General features: G+C 42.0%; 1 protein-coding gene across 10 annotated transcripts in view; it reads left to right on the forward strand.

Annotated features, from left to right (window-relative positions):
* Positions 1-6: 6 nt before the first annotated feature.
* FBRSL1 (fibrosin like 1) overlaps positions 7-18,111 on the forward strand; it is a 671,310-nt gene continuing 653,205 nt past the window's right edge. For all 10 annotated transcript variants that reach the window (XM_019538998.1, XM_019538993.1, XM_019538999.1 and 7 more), the window contains exon 1: positions 7-478. In XM_019538998.1, the coding sequence (XP_019394543.1) occupies positions 185-478 (294 nt within the window). In that variant the 5' untranslated portion in view covers positions 7-184. The remainder of the gene's footprint in view (positions 479-18,111) is intronic.

Here is an 18,111-nt window from a genome sequence, read left to right on the forward strand (position 1 = left end):
GGCTGAGCGCGGGGCTTTTCTTCTTCTTCTGTTTTTGTCACTCCCTCCCGAGGGCGGGGAGGCGGGGGTGGGTTTTCCCTCCCCCCTCCTTTTTTTTTCCCCCCTCGGTCCTCGATTTTTAAAAAATTATTTAATATTATTATTTTTAATTTTTTTTGGGGGGTGTTGGGGTGCGTGTGTGGACATGGATGGGAAAATCCGGCAGAGCCGCAGGTCCCGGTCCCAGCGGGACCGCGTGAGGCGGCGGGAAGCGGCCGCCCGGGACCCCCGGCACCACAGCCCGTCGTCGGGCTCCGAGAAGGAGCCGAGCCCCGGCAAGGAAAACACCAGTCACAACTGCCCGCATCCCAAAAGCCAGGCGTCCACGGCGAGAAATGCCCGGCCTCCCCGGCGCCGGAGACGGGAATCCAGCTCCCAAGAAGAGGATTTAATTGACGGCTTTGCTATCGCCAGTTTCAACACCCTGGAAGCCTTGGAGGTAAGAGGTGGGACGCTCCTGGGTGGCTTGTGTCGCCCAGGAGGGGAGAAAAGGCATCCGGGATTCACGGTGCGCTCCCAGGGGTGCTTGCCTCGCCTGCGGGGTGAGTGGTGGGAAGAGCAGGGCTGGCTGGTGCCCCCCGAAGCCCTGGCGGGTCCTCCGCAAGTTCTTGCAGGCCAGCAGTGGTGGGGCCGGCCGTACTTTTCCTTTCCGCTCCTCTCAAGTGTCAAGTGAAGAAAATGCTAGTTCACCATCTCCAGGGGCTGCCAACTCTCTGCCCAAGGTGTTTGCCTTGTATGGTTGGTTTTTTTGGGGGGAGGCGGATAATGTGGCATGGTTGTGAATGGCTGAGCTGTAGAGACAGGGCTTCCCTTTTTCTTTTTTTTGTCACCCCTCAAACTTTGTATTCGGAGTGCCAAAATGTGGCTTAATCTGCCTCAGGAGGTGGCTAATGAATGGCCCGTGTCTGACGTTTTGGTGGAAAAAGAGACGTTTAAATGCCTCCTAATCCCTTGGTTGTAATTCCCATTTTTGAGGTAATTGAACAAGTTCTGCGGCTCTTGTTGACTGTACGTATTTTTTCTGGTGGTAATAGGTTGGCAAAAAATATGGCTTGTCTAACTTATTACAGACAATATTTGCTGAGCAAATACTGCCTGTCTTGTCTGAGCTGAGTTAAGTAGAGCAGGAAATTTAATGTTTTCAGAGGGGCAATGACAAGCTAAGGCTTTGGATGGCTTTGGATTTTTTTTGTTTTGTTTTGTTTGCATGAGAAGAGGAAAATTTGAGTTGGTAAGAGAGAACACCTAACAGGTCACTCATGGAAGAGAAAAAACTTAAGTCCTGAGTAATAGGAGTGATAACCGTGCCTTCATTCACTTTCTTCAGTATTCTGTATTGAAACAAAAATGTGGGTAATGGATTTTGGTGTTTTGTACATTGGATTTCCTGTCATTCTGGTCTCTTGTCACTGGGATTACAATAAACTTTAAAATGTTGTGGCAGTTTTGACACTTCTTATTAATCTGTGTAGTGTTCATAATGTTTACAGCCAGACATCAAGGCTTTATTTTGTCAGAAGGTTTCACAAACGGGCTACCTGATTTCCAGTCCAGGCGTCTTGATGTGGGCCTTTTGTCCTGCGGTTTCAGTGGCCCTGTGGCTACCAAGATTTGCTCAATCACCATTTTTTAGTAGTGTGTTTGTAAAGTCTCTTGTAATAGGTAATAATACCCAGCAATCCCTTTACACTTCAGGTCAAGTGACACCTCCCTTGCTCTTGTATTTCCCCTCTGTTTCGCTGGCCACCTCATTATTAGAAGAAATACATGGTACTTTTATTGCAGTAAATGATATGGGATAAGAGATGATTAACTGCTCCGCAGCAGTATTGGGAGGTTTCTAATGCATGGCACCCTGTTTGTTGCTTGTGGGACTGGGTTGGCAAAAACATGGTTCAAAGAACCTGACTTTCCATGGAAATAAAAAAAAAAAAATGGCTCGGTTTCCAGTGAATAACATTGGATGTCTAAATATTGGAGTGGAAAAATGATTTATGATTAGACTTAAGGGTGATGTTTTGCGGCCTACAGCAGAATCTGTTGCGGCATATTACCTTCATATTTCAACTAAATAGTATGTCTATGCACAGATGATAATGAGCAAACTATCTAGTTTTGTGTTGCTTTAAAACGGGTCACATAGACCTATCTGTGTGGGTTTTTTTTCTGGGCATGCTCATAAGCCAAGCACACAGCAGATAGGTCCAGTTAAACCATTGAGTTTCTCAGAGCTGTTAGTGAAGAAAGGAAAATTCATCTCTGAGAAATTTTAGATTTTCTACTGTGATGAGCATATTATTAGGAAATATAATTCAAATGATGGTGCAGACCCTCCAGGGCTGAAGAAGAAAATCCCATGTGGTATATGGCTAGCAACCAAACAATAACTGGCCCAGTTGGCATTGTGCGCAAAGAAAGAGGGTGACATTAAAAAAAAAAAAAAAAAATCCTACCCCTTTGTTGGGGTGGGATTCTATGAAGATGCTTTATACAACTGCCCCTCCTGAATACAGAGCAAAATACTTGAGAAGCACATAAAAAGAAATTGATTTTTGCAGTCTTTATCAACATGCAAGAGAGTACATGCACTTCAACATCTTAGATTTTAATTGGCTCGTCAGAATAAATAGAGTAAGCAGAATTTGCTTGTTCCTTTCATGAATTGAACTGGGAGGCACGTAATACTTGAGGTGCTTTTGAAAGCCCTGGTGATCATGTGTATTTCATAAATTCCAGTAACCAAAAAAAAAAAAAATTACTGTGCATTGTGAGGATTTTTCTTACAAAAGTGCAGTGCTGCTTTTGACAATGGGTAATGCCTGGCAGATTTGATGTAGCAGCAAGCAAAGGGGATTATCAAGACAAAACTGCTTTAAAGTAACATATGCCCACATAAATAACTGAATCTGCAAGGTAATTTGGAACACTGTGAAGCAATACTCTGTAATGTACTTGACTGCAACAGGTGGTTTTATACTGGCTTTGAGAACCTGCATCTTTTATGTTGCAAGTACTCTTAAAAAAATCTCTAATGACAGCTTAAAAATTGCATCAAGTCTGAGGACAAATAATAGAACAAAAAAGCTAGATTTAATCAACCGCTCCTTGACTTTATTAGTAGGCAGCAGAATTTGAGGATGCTTTTGCTGTGTGTTGCCACCTTAACCATTTTCTTTAATTTTTAAGCCTAAAAAGGCATTTGTTTGTGTGTGTGGCAGCTCTTCATTATGACCCTTTCTCATGTTGCTGTTTGGCATTGTTTTTCATTTGGTTTTACATTGACCTGTGATTAGGTTAAGATAGCTAGGTAAACTGTGGGCTTCCCCATGGAAATTAAATTGATGTATGGCTAGAGAGAGAAACAAATTTCTCTGCTTTCAAGTTCTGTTTATCCCAAATATTGTGAAATCCCCTTCCCCACTTCAAAAAACTCTCTCTACCAATGTTCCTGTAAATAAATGGTTCTATATATACTCTTCCTGTATGTTGAAGTGGTGATAGCAGCAGCCTGAGCGGTGTTGGGGGTTAATGTTGCTGGTGAGGAGATACATTATGATTTTTTTTTTAACTTTCTGGCTCAATGGGTAAGAAGTGGCACTGTAGGTTTTCACTAAGCCAATAGAGCATGGTCCAACTGTGTGTCTTAGTATCTGAGATCTGGTGTCTCAGCTTTGCATATATTTGTTTGTGATTTCATCTAAACGGCTCTCCCATCCCAGGCTGTTTGAGATCTTAATAGAGAAAGTTCTAAAATAAGTTCTGTGTCTCAAAGAAGAACCAAACAAAAAACAGTAACAAACCAACAATTTTTTTTATGGGTACAAGAAACTGAAACTGCCCTACCTCCTCTCCTACCTCTTCCCGCCCCCCGGCAGCCTCCAAAATCTGCTGTATCAATCCCTGGTCAAACAGCTGAAAATGTTTAGTATGTAGCCCCTTCCAGTCCCACTTTCATACAGAGTCAAAAAGAAAGAGTAGAAAGACCTCAACTAACAGTTACAGGCAGGTGAAGGAAAAATATTTTCTTATGAGATGCTCAGTGCAATAGACAACCACGGGAAGACTTTTAGTTTGTGGACTGCATGCAAGAAGGTACTTGTACTGTGGGTGACAAGACTGAGTGCACGGTTAAAAAAGTGAGCGCTATGAACAGAAGAGTGAGAGAGCAGGTCCCAGAGCAGGCTGAGGAAAATCCATGGTTGGGGTGGGGAGAGATTGAAAACCAGGGGAACTTTGAACTGTATTCTGAAATGAATGGTACATACAAGAGTGTATCTATGCACTACCTTCAGATGAAGTTGCTAATTGTTCTTGAAGGTGATTGGTGAATCAGAGTGAAAAATATTAGATGAATGACTCTATATTTAAGGACTCTTTCTGATCATAGCTGTTCATTTCAAGTATAAAAACTGTGTTAAAAGGGGAACTTCATCAGAATGCTAATGAAAGATCTTTGAAATCAGTTGTTCACTCAAAGCTGTTGTAGATGTTATTACCCTGTGAGAATTTTGGCTTTTTATCAGTTTTACAGATTTAGCGAAGTTGGGAAGGTCTAAGTTTTTATTACTAGTATTATTTTTATTGTATGTTTTGCTTGTTTGTAGTATTGAAGCTTCTGGAGGATCTAAATGCATTTTGTGCTGTGTCATATGCAACAAAAAAGGCAGACCTTACTTAAGTTTTCGCTGAGATTACTCACATGGGTAGTCGATGACGCTGCCTGTATGCACAAGCAGTGTCAGCCATAAAGGCACACACAGTCCATGCCCTGAAGCAGTTAACGTTATGACAGTTTCCCCATCTTGTTCCTTTCTAGAGTGATTTAGCAGAGGCGTAAGCTGTTGGTTGCATTTTGGTGTAGCGAAACCTGGAAAGCGTAGTGGTGATACTAAACTTCTGGACTGAATCCATAAGTTCTTCAGTTATTATCTAGATACGACTGTTCTCACATGTATATTGTATGCTGTGCTGTTACTGTTGCTCTGATCTTTTGCTGATTAAAAAAAGCCAGTGCGTTTAACTGCAACTTCCTGTTTCAAAGGTTTTGTGGTAGTTCCACTGACCTGAACTATGTAACTTCTAATTTATGATCATCTCCTTTTTATGTTTTGTAAGCTTCATGTTATCATGTTTTTTTCCCCCCCATAAATAAGCACTTGTCTTTAAAGCAGTGATTTCCACCACTTAGTGTACTTTCCCTTGTACTTAATTGTCTTGTGACAGTTTGTAAAGTCGGTATTTTTAAGGTGGTAGTCTTAAAAAATCTTCAGTGGTTTCAAAGTTGTCATTTCAAGTGTTTTTTCTTTTTTTATTTCCCCAATAGCATGTTGGATTTGTTCTCATAATAGCTGACTGTTATTTGCAAATAGAAACTGACCCCTCCCCTCAAAAATCCAAACCTTCTGTAATCATTAATTTATCTGTCAGTTTTTTAAAAAAGAAGTGGTATAGTTCATCTGTGTAATTAGTGTGGAGCTTCTAAATGACTTCAAGAGAATCCATTGTTTACACATTCTGAGGACCAATGTATGTAGTTTGACTTGGTTTTCCACTTGCTAAAGGGTATTTGGGTAAAACTGAATGGCCTTCGAGATATAGGAAATTTTACGGAATGATCCAGTGGTTCTTTCTAGTCTTAATGTCCAGTTTGTCCATTCAAATGTCAAATGTTGCCCGTGGGTTTTGGACACCAATTTTATTATAAAGTAGTTGTGACCTGAAAGAGAAGTCTGATTAGTGGTGTGGAAATCGGCACACATGTTTGGCTTCTGAAATTTCATAATTCATTTCTGTTCTGACAGCAGTATTTTTGGCTCTGCTCTGTTGAAAGTTATATAAGCAAAGGGATTCAAAGTAGACTGCAGTTCCCATTCAGATTCTGGGAACAAACTCCTTTCATTTAGGCTTAGCAGAAAATAGTATAGTTAATTCCATTTCTGTAATGAATCCTTCTGTTCAATTCCTATCAATGCTGGAAAACTAAAAAATGCTGAAGGTCCTAATCCAAAAGAACCCCAGTCTTCCATAAGAGTCCACAATTGAAAGCTACTTTACAACAAGCTAAGGTAGAAGTCAATGGGATTATTGGGAGCTGGTTGAAGGAATGGGATGAAATGCAGGATTTCAGTGCCTCATTAATCCAGTTTGTGGTGAAATGATTAATATTTAACATAAAATCTGACCCTTTTGATCTGTGCAAGTCCATTGTACCTTTTACTGTAAAATATACTTTGGTGATTTGTGAACGTGGTATAATGTGTTTGTGCTCCTTGATACTTAGTGATGTGGACAAGGAAGGCCAAAGGGGTTCTCTCCTGAATATTTTTCTTAACTTGGAAATTGTCTACCCTGGAAAAACTATATAGTAACTTCAGAGCTAATAAAATTATAAATGATTCAAGAGATTGAAACTGAAGCAACAGAGGGAAACAGATTGTTAACAGTTTTGGGATTTTTTTGTCAACACTCATTGAACCACTAACACATTGTTTGGAGAAGGACTTTCTCAAGATTCACAATGGTGTTCCTTCCCCCAACAAAAACATTAAAAACAAAAAAAGGCAGTAAATGCTTTCTAAAATAAAGCATGTCAATATATTTTATATGTAGTAAAGCAGTTAAAATACCCTAAATCCATTTTAAAACACTTGATAGGTTGCCTTTAAGATGGTTGTCCAAGAAAAGTTCAGTTGACACATTCACAGATTCAGATTCTTTCCCTTACAATTTGAAAACAGAAATCTACGCGACTCATTGTAAGAAACATTCTTTATAATCATGTCCTACATGAGAGAGTAGCTTTATGCTTTGTCTTTTGGAGTCCATTTAGTAGCAGGCCTCCTTCATCCCCCCAGAACCTAGGTCTAAAGGTTTGGAAAGATTCAAGCCATATGTACAACTGTCTGCACTCTGAGAAATCTCAGGAAGAGAGGGAAATGAGATTCCACACACAACCTAATTATATGGCAGGTAGCAATGAGTAAGGATCAAGTTTTGTTGTCAGTATTGGGAATCTATACCTCATCAGTAAGACCTGCCCACATAGCGTATACACAGTGAAATCAATGGACATATTGTTACATGCGAGTTAGTCATGCAGGAGAAGTGATTGTGTACTGTAATGAAGTCTGACTGCACCATGAAAGTACTGCTACATATCTGGGTCATGTCACTTCTACAGTATTATGTAGGTGAGTGCTACTTAACATATTTGTACTTGCATCAGGGAATGGAGAGAGCTTGGTGACCTGAGCATCGAGTTGTAAAATCCCTGTACTCTTGTGAAACCACAGGTGCAAATCCCAGCTGAGTCAACTGATACCTACATCCTTGTAAAACAAACCAGTTGAGTTTTGTGCAGTTTACTGTGAGATCTTCAGTTTTGGAGCAAATTTGACCTGATGGTTTCTTTTACAAACCTTTGACCCAGGCAAAAATTTTCAAAGCACTGAAAGAAAAAATCCAGTAAGTAGGGTTTTCCAACAAATATCCCCCTCTGGAGTTGACAACCAAATGCTTCAGCATTATAACCAGAGTAATAGAACATAAAATTGAAATTGACTGGCGCTGGCTCTGAACAAAAATGGAATTGACCAGCCTGCTTTCATCATCCAAAGAGAGACGGATCAAAAAAAGTTAAAATAGCAGTAGTGAAAAGAAAATTACATGTTATTTCATATTTAACAATCAAATGTATTGTGTGTATAACAGCTCGGATGTTTTATAAAAAACACGTCAGTAAACCTACATCAAGCTCTTATTTTTACAGCACTGCATTTGATTTCTAATAAAGTAGACTGTAAAAACTTTTGTTCCTCCTGGTATGCTAGTGAAAGACACTTTTTTTTTTAGTTTTTACCATTTTATCGTGACCATCACAAAGATATGAGAGATTTTGAATCCTACAAGCATCTGTTTGGGAGTATAGCAGTGCAAAGTTGTGAGGACCTTAAGAAAGGTATTAGCTTCTTGGCATGTCCAGTCTGGTGTGTGCCAAATTGAATTCTTGCTTGCTGTATGAAAGGGTTGATCTTAGCACAGTTTCTTTCCCTGGGACTGTATCCTCTTAAAACTTGATACAGTGGAAATGATTAAATCTCCTAGTGTAGGGACAGCTGTAGTGATATAGAGATGCTTCTGTGGGTACCACCTGTGCTTGTGAAGTTAAAGAAAGAGCTGTGCCTTTGTCCGTGACTAAAATTTCTCCTTCCCGCACTCTTGTGGGATATGGCAGGCTGTCTACCATCAGCTGTAGTTGGCTGCTACTGTCCACACTAGGAGTAGCTAGACTTGGTTACTGTGCCAGTATCATTTGAAATTTTGTGAATTTCAGGTGTAGAAAGTACAGTAGCAAGTTGGCTATACCTTCAGTTTTGGCAGCAATCGGTCTGTCACAGTGGCATGGTGCAGGGGGAACCTTGGGCAGGTGTCTTGAAGTGTTGTAGCAAGTACTTGGTGGTGAATAGTGTCAACAGAACTGAAACAGCGGGATGAGCTTTAATTTAAAAAGTAGAGTTGATTTAAAGTTTTTGAAATACAGTATGGAAGATGTGCATCCTGGTATTCATTGCATGTGAACGTACCAGATATCCTGCTGTAAGTGAGAACAGTTTCCAATTCACCGCACTCTAATACCTCTAGTTTTATCACAGGAAAGGTATCAAGGAGTTTTAGGTAGGTGAAGTAGCTCCTGCTGTATAACTGTTTTGGCTCTGCTGTGTTCCAGAACAGCAGGCTTGTGACTGTTTTGGCAGTGATGCTGCCACGGAGTGAGGTGCTTGTACTATCATGTAGTTGAGCACTGTCTTATTGGTTCTATCCCATCTCTTTAAAAAGTGGTTTCTTTTCCAAAACAAACTAGCTGTTAATAATGCTATTGAAATGGTGAAAGGAGAGTCAGTCTGCACATTATTAATCCAAAGCACTTTTAAAAAAAATCAATTGATATTAAAATGAGACGCTGTCTTGGAAGGTGTAGTCTTCAGGGAGAAAATGGAGCCTGAAACTTATCACTAGGGCATGTGCTAGCCATCTCGGGGCTCCTGTTCTAAGCAGGGATAGCTGAGTCACTGGTTTAAAAACAAACAAACAAAAAGCATATGCTACAACTTCTGGTCATTGTGCCATCAGTAATGATATCCAAGTCAAAGGCCTGCTGAGCCTAGTGACCTATAGGGCTACTGCAGTTATATGCACTACATAAATATGCCCGTCTCTGTAGCTGACATCACACAGAGTGGTGCAGTTAGCTTCACATCTGGCTGCCTGGACCCTCCCTCTGCTTGAATGACCAGATAGCCCTATTTACAGGCCACTGCAGCCTTTGCCTGTCCTCTCTGGAGCCATACCAAGATGCCCTAACCCATGGGTGTCAAGCTTACTTTATGGCCTGACTGTGGGGCTGGATCTGGACTGTGGGGATTCTTGCAGGCTGGATCCATGGGACAGGTGGTGGCAGTGGGCAGAACAGAGGCCAGTAGCTTGGTAGGCTGGATGGAGGACCTCTGCTTGCAGAATCCAGCCCATGGGCCATGTGTTCAGCACCCCTGGCCTAACCTCTCTGCCACTACTCTGCCAGTGGTGCTATATTAGTGATGCTGAATTAGAGAGCTAATCAGTGCAAGGAAGGCTAGGTCCCACCAGAGCTTGCTAAGGAGCTGGGGAGGGACAACAGGGAAGTTGTTCCAAAATTTGCTTAGAATGGAGAGAGGAGCTCTGAAGGGCTGTACTTGGAGCAGGGACTGTAGGCCACAAGAAGTATATGGTCAAGGAGCCTACAGCAAAGGCAGAAAAGCTCCTGGGGAGCCCATACAAGGAAGGAAAATAGTGGTGGAAAAAATGTCAGATCTTTTGAGTGGGAAAGGAAAGGAGTACACAAAGGACTAGCATTTATCTTGGGGTGGGGGAAGTAGCGGGGGAACAGCAGAATCTAATAGCAAGTTACTTGCCGGGGGTGGGGTTCATTAATTATCTTGAATTGACTGCCCAAAAAACAAAACAAATCTTCCACAATACCTATTGAAAGGTCCAGCATGATTCAGGGCAGCCAGAGCCTGTTCTGCTTTATAGCTTTAAGCCAGAAAGAGACTAACTTGAACAAAAGTTGCATCTGCAAGGTCAGTGGTTGGCATGCATAAGGGGATTGAGGGGATCAAAATGATTTCTAGAGCCTACTAGCGGCAAAACATGGGCTTATGGTCCCATTCCTGTCTATCTCTTTGTGTTGAAAGCAAAGCTTTTTTTAATCTTTTACTAGCTATGTACAGTTGCAGGAGCCATACCTCACATAAGATGTAGCAATTTGAAGTCAAGCATTTTATTTTAGGGGATGGTAGGCCACCGTCACCAGGCCCATAGGGCTGTGCTTCATCTTATTCTTTTATGTCCTGAGCATGGTTTACAAAAGGGTTGGGGGGGGCGCACGTTCTCTCCCAACTCTGATTCAGATGTGCACAGAAAATCTCTTTGGTGTGTTTGTGCCTGTAGTCCGCTGAGCACGAAATTTACAGTGTTATGAGCACCATAGCACTATCCTTGCTTCTAACAGATATTCTGCATAGATTACAAACAAGACTACTATCCATGTCTTGCTTTTTTTTCCTTTTCAGTAGGAGGCCAGATTTTTCCAAGCCCATCCACTGTCTACTAGCTTCTGTTTGATAAGGAAATATACATAGCTTGAGGGTGGTGGCCAGTACAAATGCTGAACTAAAAGGATTCTTTTGATGCTACCTGGCTGTTCAACAGATGGAAGGAATAGTTTTGACATGCACAAGGACTTGAGTTTCATCAGTCTATGGTTGGTAAAACTGTGGAGTAAGCAGAAATGGTTTTACTAGTCACTGTGTACAAACCTAAAATATCCAAGTGTATTTGGGAAGGTCTTGGAGTGGGTGTGCTATTCTATTCTTTGAATGCCACTAAGATTCTGCTAATAAATGTGACTCTATCTTTGCTTTGGGATAATGAATATGGTTTGTTTTTTACATGAACCTTTTTCATGGCAGGCAGTTTTGTTGTAAAATTGAGCCAGAGTATGTGCATGCACACGGGGGAGAGTGACTAAAGATAGTACGCAGTTAAGAGATGTTTATGGAATTGGTCATACCTGATACAAAATAATTATGGTGTTTTGACAGTTTGTTAATAACTTGCAGCCATTGGAAGAAATAGAACTGCAACATTTTTTTCAATTTTGATGGAAGCTTGGCATTTCTTTTAGATTGTAAAATTAAATAAAGAATGTGAAAGCCAATAAAATAGTTGGACATGGTGCCTGGGAAAATGATTGGCCACTTAATTACAAAAAATGCTTCATTCCAGCTGAGGTTCACTGAAGTTCATTTTTTGTGCCATTCATAGTGTTAGTGTAAAGGAGGTGAACACTCCCTTCCAAATTATTCAAAGGGTCTGGAGCTTTTGGGGGTGTCTAAGCTATTACTAGGACCTTAATTTTTTCTGTGAAAGAAGAGGATATAAATCGTCAGGAACATTAGGTATGAAAGAAGAGTCTTGTCACCTGTGATGACTAAAATCCCCTGAAGTGTTGCCAGCATGTACTTTAGAAAACATATAATTAAATGATTATTGAAAGATGCATAAAAGACCTTATGGCAAAAAACTTCAGAATCCACATGCTTAAAGAGGCACAGCTTTCATCACCATCTTTTTCCAGTTACTTTTTGGTGTCTAAAGCCCCAAACTTGCTTTTATTAGCCCTTCTTTGTGAAACTGGGGAGGGCGAGAAGGGAAGGAATGCTTGTGTTATAGGTGGCCATGTCATAGTATTGTCTTTAAGTCTTATTTTGGATTTAAAATGGAATGTTTTTAAAATGGTAGGAATTTCTTTTCACTCTCAAGCTGAGAACATTTTTCTAAAGCTATGAAGTGGGTTTCCTGCTAATACAAAATACTAGTTCATTGTAACTTTGCTCTGCAGCAAAAGTGGTTGTGGTCTAGTGGTTAGCATAGGGGACCGGAAACATTGATAACGGGGTTCTTTTTCTGTCTCTACCACAAACTTCCTGTCTCAGCATTGGGAAAACATTTAATCTCTCTCTTCTCTGGGCTTTCATAAATTGTGTATAATTCTTTGAGATCCTTGGATGGAAGGACAGTTGTTCCTGTTTTGTATTTAAGAACCGTGTCCATATTTCCTAATATACAACCCAGGGAAAGTGGATTTGCACTTGTCTAGGGTAGGGATGATGGTGTCTCATCTGTGGACAGCCCATAGCCTACTGGGTTGCTTCTGCTGCTACAAACAATAAATGCCTGTTTCTCATTTAGTGAGGAGGGTGCTACATCATAGTGTGTGTGTGTCTATTGTTCTTGACCTCTCATTCATCATCCGGTAGTTCGAACTTTCATCTTACTGTTGTTTTGCAGTCTGAGTTCATATGTACCTGGGAGGGAGGTGGAGGGAAAATGACTGCAGCCAAAAATGTAATTTTTCTGTGTCAATCAGAAGTAAAATCTTGAACTCTTGCCAGAAGCTTTCTTCCCTTCACATCTGTATGCCCCTCATGCGGGATGTAGAAAGCTCTTGAAGTTAGTCTCTACTGCTATGATAAATAGGATACAACCTCAGAATTTTACCATGTCTACTAAACAATCACTCTGTCTTGGTCACCTAAACCAAGATACCTCTCCTTGGAGCCAAGGATGCAGACAGCTCATTAGGCCCAGTTGGGGTTCCTACATTTGCATTGATCACCTCTTGTTGTCTGTAGTACATTTGATTTGTAATTTGTTTCTTAGCATTGCTGCATTTGTTAGGAAGGTTTTTTGATGGAAAGTGCACTTGATCTCAGGGGGAACCCACTGCATGAAAGGCCATCCTACCAGCAGCAACCTTCTGCCCCTTTCAAACATCCTGAGGTACAGTAACTTTAACTCAATCTATACATAGTTAGTGAACATTACAAGAAAAAGAGAAATCCCAAGCTTCTTCCAAGAAAAAAAGCATATAATTTATTCTGACATTCAGGTTCAAAGCTAAATAGCAGCAAGTAGTGACTTAATATTACTAATGTGATTTTAGCTGAAAGTAACAATGGCTTTCCAGACAGATGGATTTCATAATATACTTGCTATCAGCTCATCCATCACGCTCTGCAGATGTCTGTAGATTCATTGTAATGCACACATGGTAATGTTGATTTACATCAAACAAACTGGCAAACTTATTCAAGTCCTATTAATATTTTTCCCCGAAGCCTCGTGGAACGCTGGTGGATGGGACGGGGTTGGGTGTAGGGAAAGGGACAAGAGCATGTGTTTGGTAGGCCGGTTCCTAAAGTAGGAAGTGTAGCTGCCCTTTGTAGGTTGCCTTCCTCTTACTGGAGATTTGTTTTCTAGATTCCCTCTCTTCTGTGAGTCAGTCATCCTTCAGATATAATGATTTGAGACTTTGTTGGTGCAATAACGTGTTTACATGGGAAATGTGCGAATCGATACTAGTATGATTGATGGTAATAAAGTATTATCTCTCTGGGTTTCTTGTAAGGGAAGACAATCTATATTGTGGTCATTAGGCAGGTTTTTCCAAAGGTTTGTGTCTTAACATTAAGTCTGGCTCACTTTACAGCTGGCTTGTATGTGCTTTGGCAGGTGAACTCCACAAACAGAGCTTAGGCACCAGTATAAAGAGCAGGAAATGTGTTGGTTTCTACTGCAAACCAACAAACAAGACATTAGGTTATACAAAAATACAAAACATTAGGTTTTTTATAGTAGGAATTAAAGGATTATTTCTGAACTGTATTTTTAAGTAAATCATAAATTAACTCATTCCAGTCTTGATGCTTTAGGCTCCATTTGCTTCAAGTTCTTTCAGTGCTGGGAGTTCAGTTCACATTTGGAAGGTTACCATTTGAATCGGCTTTATCCACCTTGAAACAGGGACTCAATGTCTTTGTGCTTAGGCAGGTCTTGTTCTGTAGGGCGTGTTTCTTAGGAGGCAGTTTGGGGCATGCCATGCCTGGTTACAAACTGCTTGTTCTTTTAGTGGTGGTATGAGATAAGCAGCAATTAGGCTTCTGCTAATCCCAAATGAGGAAGTTGGGGTGGGTGACAAAAGTTTTTGTGGTCAGAAATGGTTTGTACTTTTGCACTAGATAAGTAGGCCAGGTTTTAGGTCAAGTGACCTGTCTTCAGAACCAAATAGCAGGGGCTCAGTGGACACAAAGCAGAGAGCAAGAAAGCATGGGAAATTCCCCTTCCCTTTCCAGAAACTGTTTAAACCAGGGGTAGGCAACATTTTTTGGCCAGAGTGCTGAAAAAACCACGGTCTACTTTGTAAGGTGCCGTAGTGCTGGCACACCACAAAAACAAAACTGGGGCAGAGGGGGTACATGGCAGGATGCACTGCATATTTAATACTAGTGATAATCATTAATGTTGCTTTTTTTTAATTTTTATTTTTTTTACAGTTAATAGCTGGTGTCAGGTGGGGAGTGGGGGCTTTCCCAGGGCTCCACTACTTAGCCCACAGCAGGGGCCCAGCAGCACTGGAGGTGGGGCCCAGCCAGCCTGTGCAGCTCCGCAGAGATGGGGCACAGCCACCCTGCCCACGAAGGGATGCTGGCTGGCTGGGGCAGGACGCTGGGCTCAGGAGGCTCCTGCTTGGTCTCTGTGTGTGCCAGGCACATTGGGAGTGGGACTTGCAGCCACAGGCTGTTCCCTGAGCTCTGGGAACAGCTGCCGCAGCCAGTGCTCTGGGCCGAACCAGCCGAGAGCCTGCAGCATGGTGGCTTTTTGCAGTGCCTGCCCCAGCCCTGGCCCCCTAAGGGGAGCTGCAGGTGGGCAAGGCTGGGACCCAGGCAGGCTGAGGCAGCCATGGTGGCTGTTTCCAGGCTCCAGGGGGCTCCTGTGGCCAGGCCCCTACACCGGGAATAGTTCTGCCCTGCCTGCACTGTGCCCAGCATGCAGGGAGGCCGATCCCAGAGAGGGAAACCCCCCGAGCTGGGCGTCTTGCCCCAGCCAGGCAGCATTTCCATGTGTGCAGGGTGGCTGCAGCCCATCCCTGAGGAGCTGTGTGGGCCAGGCCAGGCCCCACCACAGGTGCCGCTGGGTACCCCCACCTGCCTGCCCACCACAGCTTGAGCCTGCAGAGCCCCAGGGCAGCCCCTGCTTCCTGCCCAGCCCCCACCTTCCTAAGGGCCCAACTGGGCCCAGCTTGCTGGCAGTGCTTCCCCCCCATGTCTCCCAGACCCTGTCCCAACTGCCCAGCCCCAGCACTCAGCACCTCAGTGCTGCCCCGGGTGGGACAGGGCATCGTCCGGTTGCCTGGGCAGCTCCCTCCAGGGGCCAGCCAGGCTGGAGGGCGCAACCTGGGAGCAAGGGACGGGGCAGTAGATCACAGAAAGCCTTCCTGCCTGCTTTCTTCTGGCTCTGCCTGGGGGCCTGCCATGGCACTGGGACTTGACGTTGCACAGGAGAGCCTGGAGCAGCAACTTAAAAAAAAAAGGGCCAAAAAACAAAAACCCAATTTCTTTGCACGCCTCCTGGCATGCTGTGAAAGATGTCTCCACGTGCCACTAATGGCACATGTGCCGGGGTTAGCTGACCCCTGATTTAAACGCTCCCTGCTAGGGTAGGTGCTACTGTAATGTAAGTAATTCTGAAGGGGGATTTACTATTGTGTCTCTGGAATGTGCGAGATAACACTATAAACAGGCACTTATTTGCAGTTTTCCAGGGGAGGATGATCTTCACTCCCTTTTATAAAGGATTTATTCTCTCTACTGATAGTCAGTATTTCCTGGTCAAAACAGATCAGTCAAGTCACTTTACAGCTGCCAAAATACACTCTGAAGACAACCCTGAGCCAATACCCTCATATCATCAGCACTGAGATTTAAAATGGGAAAGGTTGCAGCTTTTTTACAATTAACAGATCTTTAAAACATTCTTGGGCCTGTAGTTATCAGAGAGGAAGGGCAAATAGTAAGACAGTCCTTGGGAATTTTGAGTTGATGATGTAGGCCATTGGTTTTACCATTTGAAGCTAAAGTTCTGCATGATCTTAGTAGTTTCACTGATTTAAACTGTAGGCAACTAATGATGAGCAGAACTCTTAATGATAAAGGGGACTGGTAATTATGACTCTCCTGTAATACTGTACGGGAAGGGTTCCCAAACTGGCATGTGTACCCTTGGGGGTATGCAAGACATCTCTGGGGGGTTATGCAGGAGAAATGGTGTAATGGCAGATTTTAATTTTCATTATAATAGTAATAATAATAATGACGGGCATTTAAGGGGTTAAAATGTGAAGTATATGGTGGTAGGGGTAAAGTAAATGTAGTATGAGGAATCTGGAAGGGGGTGAGTAATAAGAAAAAGTTTTTGGTAACCTCTACCCTACAGGGCCCTCAATTGGACCCAGTACTTGATTGTGCCAGATTCTATATAAACATAGGTTTATGGCCCCCATCCTAAAAATGATTACGTACGGAGCATTTCTCTGTATGTCCCTTGCTATTTTGTTTTTAAGTCTGAAGTCAAAAAGGACAAGGAATGAATTGCTCAAATTCTTCCTATGACTGCAGTTATCACTTGTGTTTTGTTAACTATAATGTAATTAGCACTCTTCAATTGGATTATTGGGATTATTTAGTACTTCACAGGTATCTCCACAGAGAGCTTCTTTCTTCCTTGCACTTACATACCAATTGGCAGGTTTTACTGCTGTCACTTACTGCAGTCATTTAAAGCTAGTTAGAGGTTTGTAGGCAGAGTCAGCTGGAGATTGGAAGAGAAACAATTTGTTTATAATTACTATTAGGGATAAGCAAACTGTTTTGAATGAAGTAAAACAGGAGGAGTCCAAAAGTATGTCCAAGATGAGAACCAAACTGAATCCAGGTTTCAAGAAGCCTCTCCTACATGCTCAGATGGGGCTGGAAGCAAAAATAACATGAGGCTTTTGGTGCAGTATCTTGCAGGTGCAGAACGAGAGAGTTCAGGAGTCGGTAGATTTAGTCATTTGAAATCTGTCCTGGCTCTGTCACAGATGATCTGTGCAGGGTTTTGGGTGTATGGTGGGAGAGGTCATTTGGCCTCCTTGTATTTCAGTTCCTTATCTTTAAATGGTGGTGAAACAACCAGCCTTTCAGGGTTGTGTTGTGAAGTGCATTGAGATTTGTTGTAGCATAAAGGTTGCTGGAGAAAGCTGTTTTTGTTTCCATGTTTCTCTCAACTCAGCTAACACTAATCATGCAAAAACAAGGTTTCTTGGCTTATGTCCTTTTATGGACTGACACGCATATTTCCTGGACCATGGCTACAACAGTGTTATGACCCCTGCTCGCCTTTATCATTAAGAGTTCTGCTGATCATTAGTTGGCTACAGTTTAATCAGTGAAACAGCAAGACGGAAGATATTTAGGAGGACAGGCAAGATGCAAATATTTAGGAGAAAAAATAGATCTCTGCCCAAGAAGTAGCAATTTTTAAAAAAAATATTTAAAAATGATGTGTGTTTTGTTGTGTTTTTTTTTTTCAATAGCTTTTACATGAAAATTCCAACCACATCTTTGCAAACATCTGAAATGAACACAGGAAAGCAATTTCATAATGCTCAATATCTTAGGTCTGAAACATAAAGAAAAGTTGATTTGCTTTGGTGTATCTATTGCAGGATTAGTAGTTTTAGCCTGAGAAAAGAAAACACACATGAGCAATGCGGATAAGAAAGGAGGAGGTAGGTGGAATATGCAAAATTTAAGGGATTATGACCAGTTGAAATATTCTTACAACATAGTTACATGGCTGATTAACTCTTCCTTGTCATGAAGTAATTTTGGGGCAAGGCTGACCTCTTTGCTTTGGCAACTAGCACAATGTTAGGTGTGTGCCACGCAGCCCTGCCATTAGGCAGATTGATGCGTCTTCAGAGAATGACAGTTTGTGGCAGCACAGCTTAAATCAATCAGGTTTTGCAAACAGTAATTTAAATGAAAAAGCATGAAAATTATGTTGCTTTGTATGTGACACACTTTCTTTTGCTTTGGGACAATCAAGCCTTTTTAACAAGTAGACAGACACCTTGCTTGTAATTGGAGTTGC

The sequence above is a fragment of the Crocodylus porosus genome, unplaced genomic scaffold (assembly GCF_001723895.1).
Source record: "Crocodylus porosus isolate Cpor-Errol unplaced genomic scaffold, CroPor_comp1, whole genome shotgun sequence".
NCBI lineage: Eukaryota > Metazoa > Chordata > Crocodylia > Crocodylidae > Crocodylus > Crocodylus porosus.